This window comes from Gobio gobio, assembly GCF_949357685.1.
Source record: "Gobio gobio genome assembly, chromosome: 6".
Taxonomy (NCBI): domain Eukaryota; kingdom Metazoa; phylum Chordata; class Actinopteri; order Cypriniformes; family Gobionidae; genus Gobio; species Gobio gobio.
In genome coordinates, this window is record NC_137102.1 from 15,153,260 (window position 1) to 15,165,686 (window position 12,427).

Consider the following 12,427-nt stretch of genomic DNA (forward strand, 5'->3'; position numbering starts at 1 on the left):
TGCTCAGAAGATATTATAAACATCTGGTGACTTGTATTTTGGAACCTCCAGTGTTCTTCCAGTCAAATAGATCACTAACTTGTGAAACTGTAAAAAAAAAAAATTCTAAACATTCAACTATGGGTTTGGGTTCATTGCCAGAACAAACAAATATCATCCTATTTTGGAGTGAAAAACAGAGAAGAGCTGGAAAAATCAGCTGCCTGGATATATAAATGATGCTGCTAGATAGCTCTTAAATCAACAATGCCAACAAACATATGAATCACCTCTCGCTGAATATAAATCCATTCATAAAAGCTAGAACAAACACACTGGTGATGACCGTAGCCAAGTGTACAGCACATTCAACATGACACACAAGCAAGCCACAACAGAAAATTATAAAAAATATATATTTTATGAATGTACCTAAATGCATTAGGAAGTACTACACCCTCAGGTCAATGATATTCTCTGAAGAATGTAGCTTTATAACTGCTTTCATTTATGCATACATTCGATTATATTCCCTACTATAAAAACATATAATTAAATAAATTACTTACATTAAACCAATGCTACAATCCACAATTTCCAATGACGAAATGCATGTTTGTTTGTTGTCTTATGGAAATATACATTTATATAGGCTATATAAAAAAAAGACAACACGTCGCCCTCATGTTCCTCCCGTCCTGCAGATGGCGACCGCGCGCAGTTCAGGCTTCTGTGCCTCCTCGACCCATCAGATGTGACTGTGACAGCGGATCAGTGCAGTGCGGATGAACGATGCTTTGATTCTCATCCATGTCAACAACAGTCTGAAGAGCAGCCAAACCGACGACTCGCGCTTTCACATGAACGGAATAAAATGCAGCCGGACGATTCGCAGTATTTGCAGCGGTAACCATTACATTTAACTTAAACGGTCATCGCAGTATGACAGCGTTATGTTAGATCGATGATGTCCATTTATTAAGGGAGATACACTGCATATATGTGCATATTATATATTATGAATCTGTGTGTTCACTCTCGCTGGTTTTCAAGCGAATTATTTCATTATAATTTCTAGTTACAGTGTAAATCTGGGTCAAATTCATCCGCTTCACTTGCAGATGGGCGTGGCCTACTGTAACCATCCCGTTGTGATGCCACTGTCTCTGCTCATCTAGACATTTATGTTGTATTTTTGGGCGCGTCCCGAGTGAACTGCACTTATGATGCACGCTCTTATGTTTTTTTAAGGCTTGGCAGCTCTCTATAGTGTTTGAGATACAGCCATTGTTTATTGCAATTCACTGTCACATGATCCAATCTTGATCTGTCCTGTGTCTATTAGGAAATGTAGGATTGGTGAAATCGATGTGCATCCCACAGAAAAGGCTCTAGTTGTGTATTATGAGGTGGAAGCATCCATTTTAGGAGAGTCGGGCAATGCCAGGCTTGAGGAAAAGAAGGAATGCCAGAAAATGTAAGCTGAGATTAGTTGTGTGTGTGTGTATATGCACACACTCAGTGCATTCTCTATTCTGTTCATTACATTTAATTCAACTTGTTTTACATTTGTGTCTATGTTTGTCCTTTAGCATCCGGCTGAGGAGTCTGAATGCCAGCACTGATATTTCCTCCCTGGCCAGGAAGGTGGTGGAAGAGTGTAAAATCATTCATCCATCAAAACTGGCGGAGGTGGAGCATCTGCTGCTGTATTTACAGAACCGAAAGAAGCCCAGCAGTAAATGTAAATCCCTCTTTAAAAATATATATATATAGATATTTTTAGTTGTATTTTTCTATGAGCAACTCACAGTCTTGTTTTTAGCAGTGTTTTTTTAATTTTTTGTATTTTATCATATCATATGACATTTTAATGGTGATGATGTTTCTTATTTCATGTTTTCTGTCCTTAGCGGAGAAGAAGGAAAAGAAACCGCCGAAACCCAGAGAACTCCTGCCGTTTGAAGGAACAGAAGTACGCCTTGTTTCCTACCCAAACACATTTTAAGTTACAGTGGGGAGAACAAATATTTGATACACTGCCGATTTTGCAGGTTTGCCCACTTACAAAGCATGTAGAAGTCTGTAATGTTTATCATAGGTACTCTTCAACAAAAATCCAGAAAATCACATTGTATGATTTTTAAGTAATTTATTTGCATTTTATTGCATGACATAAGTATTTGATACATCAGAAAAGCAGAACTTAATATTTGGTACAGTAGCCTTTGTTTGCAATTACAGAGATCAAACGTTTCCTGTAGATCTTGACCAGGTTTGCACACAGTACAGCAGGGATTTTGGCCCACTCCTCCTTACAGACCTTCTCCAGATCCATCAGGTTTCGGGGCTGTCGCTGGGCAATACGGACTCCCTCCAAAGATTTTTTATTGGGTTCAGGTCTGGAGACTGGCTAGACCATGCTTCTTACGGAGCCACTCCTTAGTTGCCCTGGCTGTGTGTTTTGGGTCGTGGTCAAGCTGGAAGACCCAGCCACGACCCATCTTCAATGCTCTTACTGAGGGAAGGAGGTTTTTGGCCAAGATCTTGCGATACATGGCCCTATCCATCCTCCCCTCAATACGGTGCAGTCATCCTGTCCCCTTTGCCGAAAAGCATCCCCAAAGAATGATGTTTCCATCTCCATGCTTCATGGTTGGGATGGTGTTCTTGGGGTTTTACTCATCCTTCTTCTTCCTCCAAACACGGCGAGTGGAGTTTCGACCAAATAGCTCTCTTTTTGTCTCATCAGACCACATGACCTTCTCCCATTCCTCCTCTGGATCATCCAGATGGTCATTGGCAAACTTCAGACGGGCCTGGACATGCGCTGGCTTGAGCAGGGGGCGCTGATGTGCGCTGCAGGATTTTAATCCATGACGGCGTAGTGTGTTATTAATGGTTTTCTTTGAGACTGTGGTCCCAGCTCTCTTCAGGTCATTGACCAGGTCCTGCTGTGTAGTTCTGTGCTGATCCCTCGCCTTCCTCATGATCACTGATGCCCCACGAGGTGAGATCTTGGATGGTGCCCCAGACCGAGGGAGATTGAGCGTCATCTTGAACTTCTTCCATTTTCTAATAATTGCGCCAACAGTTGTTGCCTTTTCAAATGGTGATCAAATACTTATGTCATCCAATAAAATGCAAATTAATTATTTAAAAATCATACAATGTGATTTTCTGGATTTTTGGACCTCTACATGCTTTGTAAGTAGGAAAACCTGCAAAATCGGCAGTGTATCTAATACTTGTTCTCCCCCCTGTATATGTAATTAGGACTGACAAAGTGAATGTGTTAACACACGTGATTTAATATTTTTTTTTTAATTCTGCTCATTTTTAATGCTGTTAAGACTTTTATCTATTTTGACATGATAACTTATTCATTCTGTTCTGTGTGATTTTTACCAACTAATGGAAATGAACCGGATTAAAACTGATCCTCCTTCTTTCCAATTTATATATAAACCAAACCCTGATGGGACGTCTAACAAAAGTAAAGTCATTTGCAGTCTTTGAACAGTGTAATTCAATCATCAGTGAAGCTCAACCAATGATAGAAAAATACATAGAAATGTTAACATCAATGGAGGTCTGCGTCTTTACATAACAGTCCTAGTATTGATTTTCCTGAATGTTTTAATTGTGAAAAACATCTTAGTTGATTGACAGCCATAGTTTTAACTAAAGTTGATGTATTTCCTTTTTTTCAGATTGATGAGGAGGCCAATATTAATAAAATCGAGGATTACATAGAGCTGTTGTACGAGAGCATCCCAGAGAAGATCAGAGGGTCCACTCTGATCCTCCATTTGGCCCGTAACCCTGATAACCTGGAGGAGCTCCTACATAATGGTACTAAATTAACCAATTGTTTTTTTCTCAATTCACTGTCGACAGTGTTATTATTCTGTAACAAACTTCCATCACAAACATATGAAAAGTCATGAACTGCCACACAACAGCAGCAATTTCAGTGGTTTTGACTTCTCTTGCAATATATGATTGATTTTTTTTGGTGGAGTGTGGGTTTAATCTGTGTCAGCGAATATTATCCAGTTGTTTGTGATGTGTTTCAGAGACTGCACTCGGAGCTCTGGCCCGGGTACTGAGAGAGGACTGGAAACACAGTGTGGAGTTAGCTACTATTATCATCTATGTCTTCTTCTGCTTCTCAGGGTACACAATTCCTTTACAGCTTTTTTTGTCCTTTTTTCAACAGCCATGCTCATTTTTGTTGTGGTGCTTTAAAGGGCCTAGAATAGAATAGAATAGAATAGAATAGAATAGAATAGAATAGAATAGAATAGAATAGAATAGAATAGACACTTGCCAAGGGAGAAGTGAGAAGTGATACACTTCTGAGGAGTGGCATCTCCATATTTAACCCCTTTAAATCATCTATGTTACAGTCAGCAAAAAAAAAACAGCAAACAACAAATCCATTGCTTCACAATTATATTTTAAATCTTTAAATCACACTTTAGTTGAAATAACCTACTCTGAGGAATGTTCCTGTTATGATCAGATCATGATCTGTTAAATCACGCCAGGCACGACGCAAGTGTTTTCTACTAGTTTCACTTTCAGCCCGACGCAGTTATAATTTTCACATCCAGCGCCCACGTTGTTTAAATAATAAATGCACTCGCCCCATCTGTTCATCCGTGGGCGTGCTGGTCTGAAAATGAGGTGTGTTCAGGCGCATTGTTAACATGTTGCTATTTTGAGGCAACGGAAAATGACTGCGCCATTGACCAACAAAAACCTGGTCTAAAATATTTTTTGTTGTTATTTAAAGAGCGTGTTAGTAATATGCGCCTGGCGAGTGCACAACGCACGTACACTCTGCTTGTTACACACAAACATGCAGCACACAAACATGACATATTAAAAATAAAAGGATTACAATGTAAAATATTATTGTGTACATAAAAATAAAAATGCCTACATGTCATAATGAATAGGCATGTATCAGAATGACCTTTTTGCAGTAATGATGAATAAAATTGGGTAAATATTTGACCAATCGTGGCAATACACACATGTATTTAAACTGACTCGTATATTCCACCATGTAAATAGCAATCCGCCATGGTGCAAGCACAACTGGCTTTTAAAGAAATGGGAGATGACAACTGATTGGTTTATTGCAGTATATTAGTAAATCAGTATATTAATGATTTCTGAAGGATCATGTGACACTGAAGACTGGCGTAATGATGCTGAAAATTCAGCTTTGTATCACAGGAATAAATTATATTTTAACATATTTTAAAGTAGTGAACTGTTATTTTAAATTCTAAAAATATTTTGCAATACTAATGTTTTTACTGAATTTTTGATCACATAAATGCAGCCTTGGTGAGCATAAGAGACATCTTTAAAAAATGAAAAAAAGAATTCTGTGTTTTGACAGAGGTATTTTGGAGGATTAATATGCTACCTTCACTTTTAATTTTTTATTTTAAGAAGCAGGTTGCATACCATATATCATTCTAATATAGCTCTTGTATAAGGTTGAAAGCCTGAAGAAAACCATGATATGTTCTCAAAACATCTTTAGTGGCCGCAGATCAGGTTACTGCTTTCGCTGAGATAGCTGTCAGCATTTATTTGAGCTATGAAAGACTGTGTTCTCATTTGAAGGTTTTCCTTGGCTCTCATTTTCAGATGGCTAATGTGGAAATTTCTTTGCACAAGCTAGAATGACTTTGACGTTTGAAGGATGTATTTGAAATGTATGATAAGTTGTTTGGCCCCATCTTTCAGTTCTGTTTATGTACTAATCAGGACTAGAGTATGAAATTCATCTGGCATGTCCGTCTCGGTGTCTCTGCATACCAGCCATTGTCTAGTTCTCAGATTGTATCGCATACATCAGTGTCTGACTGGATGTGCCAGTAGAGGTCGGAGGAGGACAGACCCTCACGACTCGTATTCTTCCTGCAGCTTCTCTCAGTTCCACGGGCTCATCACGCACTATAAGATCGGCGCTCTGTGCATGACTATCATCGAGCACGAGCTGAAGAAATATGACCTGTGGCAGGATGAGTTAGAGAAAAAGAGCAAGGCTTATATCCTTTTTGTCAATCTCTTTTGAATCAAAAAGTCAAAAATGAATCCCTAAATTAGCATGTTAAATGTACTAGATTACTCCTTAACATATCCACGTGACGAGGACCCCGACAACCAGAGCTTGCGGAAGGAGCATGAGAAAACCTTTAAGAAATACCAAAGCCTCCTGGTCAAACAGGAGCAGCTGCTGCGAGGTACATGAAGTGCTTTTTTTAAAAAATGTATCAGTTTAGTAGGAATCATTCATGGGGCTTTGTTTATGTGTTCCTCTTCCTCCCTATGACTCTAGTTGCATTCTACCTGCTGTTGAACCTGTCTGAGGACACCCGCACTGAGCTCAAGATGAGGAACAAGAACATTGTGCACCTGCTGGTCAAGTCTCTAGAGAGGGACAACGAGGAGCTGCTGGTGCTGGTCGTCTCCTTCCTCAAAAAGCTCAGCATCTTCTTGGAGAACAAGAACGACATGGTAAAACCCCTCATATATTACCTTTTGTAATACTGATTCATAATAAACACTTTCAAACATGAAAAAACAAGACACAAAACAAGAAACTCATAAAACAGTTAGAATTCTAAAGCTTTTTCACATTTATGTAACTGCCCAAACATTTATGTGGGAAAAATATATATATCGTGGCCACAAATTAACTTGCTAATACATTTTACTAATTCGTTCCCTCGTTTTGGTAAATCATGCACACAATAAAATAGTGTGTTCCCTCATTTTACTAAATTGTGCGCACTCTATAATCATTTGTTCCCTCGTTTTACTAAATCATGCGCACAATATAATAATTTGTTTCATTGTTTGACTAAATCATGCACATGATAAAATAGTTTATTCCCTTGTTTTACTAAGTTGTGCGCACTCTATAATCATTTGTTCCCTCGTTTTACTAAATCATGCGCACAATATAATAATTTGTTCCCTCGTTTTACTAAATCATGCGCACAATATAATAATTTGTTCCCTCGTTTTACTAAATCATGCGCACAATATAATAATTTGTTCCCTCGTTTTACTAAATCATGCGCACAATATAATAATTTGTTCCCTCGTTTTACTAAATCATGCACACAATATAATAGTTTATTCCCTCGTTTTACTAAGTCATGCGCAAAAAATAAAAATTTGTTCCCTCACTTTACTAAATTATACGAATATATAATAATTCATTCCCTCGTTTTACTAAATCATGCACACAATATAATAGTTTGTTCCCTTGTTTTACTAAATCATGTGCACAATATAATAATTAATTCCCTTGTTTTACTAAATGGTGTGCACAATATAATTAGTTCACTTGTTTTACTATATCGTGCGCATAATATAATAATTAATTCACTTGTTTTACTAAATCGTGCGCACAATATAATAATTTGTTCCCTTGTTTTACTTAATCATGCACACAATATAATAGTTTGTTCCCTTGTTTTACTAAATCATGTGCACAATTTAATAATTAATTCCCTCGTTTTACTAAATGGTGTGCACAATATAATTAGTTCCCTTGTTTTACTATATCGTGCGCATAATATAATAATTAATTCACTTGTTTTTCTAAATCATGCGCACAATATAATAATTTGTTCCCTCGTTTTACTAAGTCATGCACAAAAAATAATAATTTTTTCCCTCGTTTTACTAAATTGTACGAAGATATAATAATTTATTCACTCGTTTTACTAAATCAAGCACACAATATAATAGTTTGTTCCCTTGTTTTACTAAATCATGTGCACAATATAATAATTCATTCCCTTGTTTTACTAAATGTTGTTCACAATATAATTCGTTCCCTTGTTTTACTAAATCGTGCGCATAATATAATAATTAATTCACTTGTTTTACTAAATCATGCACACAATAAAATAGTTTGTTCCCTCATTTTACTAAGTCATGTGCACAAAATAATCATTTGTTCCCTCATTTTACTAAATTGTATGCAAGATATAATTCATTCCCTCGTTTTAATAAATCATGCACACAATATAATAGTTTGTTCCCTTGTTTTACTAAATTGTGCGCGCAATATAATTTGTTCCCTCGTTTTACTAAATGGTGTGCACAATATAATTCGTTCTCTTGTTTTACTAAATCGTGTGCACATTATATAAGTTGTTTCGTTCCCTCGTTTTACTAAATGTGCGCACAATATAATAAATCATTCCCTCGTTTTACTAAATTGTGTGCATGATATAATCATTTGTTCCCTCGTTTTAATAAATTGTGCACATGGTATAAAAATGAATCCCCTCATTTTACTAAATTGCAATAATTTGTTTTAGGGAACAGATTAGTACAACGTGGCCATGATTTGCTTAAAACAAGGGAACAAATTAGTAAATTGTGGCCACGATATGATGTTTTATTTACAAAGTACAGGAGGAGCACATTCAAAAGATCCACCCAATCAGCATGAGAGGAGACATATAAAAACATAGCCGACTCGCCTATGTTCCCCAACAGTTTTTTTCTGCATCCCTCCATCACCCCGTCTCCTCACACTCGCCTGGTTACTATCCTAACCAGAGATACGGGGGGAGTAGTATGGGTTCGGGGAACATTCCAAGCTTGGAGCCCTCCCCTCGGACAGCATATCAAATACGCATACTCTTTTACTCTATCTAATCATTTGTATATGTGAACTCGTGAAATATAGATTTTGTCTGCATGTCATGTGCCGGGCTCCGTTATGTACAACAATGCTGTGTATTTGTTTTGCATATTTTGCACTGTATTTCACTGTTACTAAATACAATTTTAATGTAATGAATGACGTAGTGAGATCTTTTTGGTGTCCAGAACTTATACATCTTCATGAAATTACTATGAGATCACTATAGATATGAAAACACAAACGATGCGTTTTGTTTAAGCATAAAGCTGCATCTTTAAGGTGTTTTAGAAGTTTATGGGGTCAGTTACGGTATATCAGGATTTTTCTGTTATTGCTGTACAGAGACTTGTCCTGCTTGTCCTACTCTGCTCCACTGTCAGTCCACCTGGAATCAATTTAATTCTGGCTATGAATGTGCATTTATCAAGACAGAAGTTGTTTTTATTCCTGTATCCCTTAACCAAATCCTTGTTGTAGATAAAAGAAATAGACTATTGGCGTTGAAAATCTTTCATCATGTACGGACATAAAAACACATGTTGGACAAAATATTCTGTCTGTTGTAGGTACAACTGAGAAAAGAAGATGATTCTGTTTGTTTTGCAAGGGGAAAAGATTGTTTAAATAATGTTGTGTAGTTGTTTCTTTCGACATCTAGTTTAAAATGCATTACATTTACGTGTACTTTGTAGGCCGAGGTGGACACGGTGGAGAAGCTGGCTCGTCTAGTTCCATGTGAACATGAAGACCTGATGAACATCACTCTGCGACTCCTGCACAACCTCTCCTTTGACACGGGACTGCGCACCAAGATGGTGCATGTGGGTTTGCTGCCCAAACTCACTTCTCTGCTGGGTAACTATCTTACCATATGAATGAGATTGGACCAGTGTTCCACTGTAATTGAATTGCACAGCAAGGTTTTTTTAATGTTATCGTGTTCAAAAACAGCTGGACGGATAAGCAACAGAATGGCTTCTTAAGATGCATTTTAAAAAAACATTTTTAATACAGCAAGATGCTAAAAAAAGTGAGATGGGACCTAATGGACAAAGATATCCATCTGAATGTATTCATAGACGAACACTAGGCGGAATCCAAAAACATGTAGCCCTTAAATAGTGTAACTGACAGATATTCAACAAATAAATAGGCCAAATATCTATTACACCACACAATAATATCGGTCTAATGTCCCCACAAACAGAGACTTACTGTTTTGAATGCCAAGGACTTTGTAAAATATATATTTCCAAAGTAGTTTTACAAGCGATATTGCCTAAAACACGCAATGAGAAACGGAGAAATAATATAACATTTGTATATATACCCTACTGTTCAAAAGTTTGGGGTCTGTATGATTTTTTTCATGTTTATGAAACAAGTCTCTCACAAAAGCTGCATTTATTTAATCAAACATACAGTAAAAACAGTAATATTGTAAAATATTATTTCAATTAAAACAGCTGTTTTCTATTCAAATATATTTTAAACTATAATTTATTACTGTGATGGCAAAACTGAATTTTCTGAATTGTCAAATGATACTTTAGATATCATTCTAATATGATGATTTGCATTTTGCATATGAACATTTCTCAATGTTGAAAACAGTTGTGCTGCTTAATATTTTTGTGGCAACTTGATACAGTTTGTGATTTAATAGAAAGTTCAAAAGAACAATATTTATTTGAAATTGAAATCTTTTTAACATTATTAATGTCTTATTGTCACGTTTGATCAATTTAATGAATCCATGCTAAATAAAAGTATTCTTTTCTTTAAAAAAGAAAAAATCTTACTGACCCCAAACCTTTGAACTGAAATAAGTTTGACGACCCTAAAAATACACATTTATGAATTTTTTATTTTCTCCTCACATTTTCCTGCACATTGGGCATCTCTGGAAAAAAAAAAAAACCTGGTTTAGAAAACCTTGTAGACCAACTCCTGATTAGCACATCTCATCCAAGCCCAGAATCGTACTTTCTTAACCCTTAAATGCATGACTGTTTCGCCAAACATTCTTACATATTCGGGTCTTTAGCGACCCAAATCTATACCTAACATGAATAGATCTATACCTGTCGCAATAATATATAAAACTCCTGATATTAAAGCAACAATTACAGAAGAATAAAATAAAACCTATTTCGTTACCTTTTGGAGCTTGGAAGGGTTCAGTTTGAGCAGATGTTTTATACCATCACCACTGTCCTCGTCAGAACTCATTACCCAGTACATTCTGCATCTGGATCATATTCGCGATCTCACGCATATTCTCAAAACTCATTTTCAACGTCTTGAAAATAAATATTTTGATCACTGACAGCTTCCTTCACCAGATCCATCATCCAATGACAGTGACACTAATATTTGATTGTGTTCAGCACTTGCTCTGCAGTAAATCGCTGAGCCATTTCAAGTTTTGCAGATATTATTGTTTCGTTTTCTGTCTGAGGTCACTATAAGTGAAACGTCACTTCATCATTGTGTATCAGACATTGCCACCTTGTGGAATAAAGGTGAATTGCAGTTATTTTGTCATTATATTGACGAAATTAATTTATTATTGTGCAGGAAAAAAAAATCCGTACATTCTTTCTTACACACCTCGGGTCGTTAGCGACCATATACAAATTTGACAAAAAAAATTGTGGAAAAACAGGCATTCAATTATAATTTTTTCTTGTTATATTGTTTAAAATGGATTGATTGAGGATTACTGAGAAGGTTGATGTCTAAATTAAAAAAATTAATGAGGAGGAGGGTTGTGAATGATGTCTCGGGTCGCTAAAGACCCGAGGTATGCATTTAAGGGTTAAATTTTAATTTTAAAATTAAAATTATCCCATGATTTACTCACCCTCAAGTCATCCGAGGTGTATATGACATTCTGCTTTCAGACGAGTTATATTAAATATGTCCTGGATCTTCCAAGCTTTACAATGGCAGTGAATGGTTGTGTCGTTTTTGAAGTCCATAAAATTGCATCTATCCATCATATAACTGCTCCACACGGCTCCAGGGGGTTAATAAAGGTCTTCTGAAGCAGAGTGCCTCATTTGTGTTAGAAAAATATCCATATTTAAAACTTTATAGACTAAAATAACTAGCTTCCGGTGGTCAGTGGTAAGCAAGTCGACTTACGGCAAAAGGGAAACCCTTGAACCTTTGACGCATGCACATTGACGAATGGAGAAGTGCAGAGGATAGAGCAAAACAAAACACCAGTCATGAATTAGAAAGTCTAAAACGAAAAAATTTAAAGAAAAATGGTGGAGGATTTCGATATAAGAGAAGAGGGGCTTGAGTTTGTTGCCCAGCCTTATCCATGAGAGGCGTCAAAGCGTGCAATGCTCCTATACATCGCGTCAGGGGTTACTCTTTTAGTGCAAGTTGACTTGCGTACCGACTGCTGGAAGCTAGTTATTTTAGTCTATAAAGTTTTAAATATGGATATTTTTCTTACACAAATGCGCCACTTCACTTCAGAAGATCTTTATTAACCCCCCGGAGCCGCGTGGAGCAGTTATATGATGGATGGATGCACTTTTATGGACTTCAAAAATGACCCAACAAGTCAAGGACATTTTCAATATAACTCTGATTTTATTCGTCTGAAAGAAGAATGTCATATACGGGCTGCAACTAACGATTATTTTGATAATCGATTAGTTGGTCGATTATTTTTTCTTCTTCTTCTGTTACATTTACATTTACATTTACATTTATGCATTTGGCAGA

General features: G+C 36.6%; 1 protein-coding gene across 2 annotated transcripts in view; it reads left to right on the plus strand.

Moving 5' to 3' along the window:
- The first annotated feature begins 716 nt into the window (after positions 1-716).
- Positions 717-12,427, plus strand: part of kifap3b (kinesin-associated protein 3b) — a 44,058-nt gene continuing 32,347 nt past the window's right edge. Inside the window, exons 1-10 of one of the 2 annotated variants that reach the window (XM_079820216.1) lie at positions 717-885; positions 1,325-1,456; positions 1,572-1,723; positions 1,893-1,954; positions 3,693-3,834; positions 4,059-4,158; positions 5,932-6,056; positions 6,153-6,251; positions 6,347-6,525; positions 9,373-9,535. In XM_079820216.1, the coding sequence (XP_079676342.1) occupies positions 854-885; positions 1,325-1,456; positions 1,572-1,723; positions 1,893-1,954; positions 3,693-3,834; positions 4,059-4,158; positions 5,932-6,056; positions 6,153-6,251; positions 6,347-6,525; positions 9,373-9,535 (1,186 nt within the window). In that variant the 5' untranslated portion in view covers positions 717-853. Of the gene's footprint in view, positions 886-1,324; positions 1,457-1,571; positions 1,724-1,892; positions 1,955-3,692; positions 3,835-4,058; positions 4,159-5,826; positions 6,057-6,152; positions 6,252-6,346; positions 6,526-9,372; positions 9,536-12,427 lie in introns of both variants that reach the window. The other variant, XM_079820215.1, reaches the window with a different exon arrangement.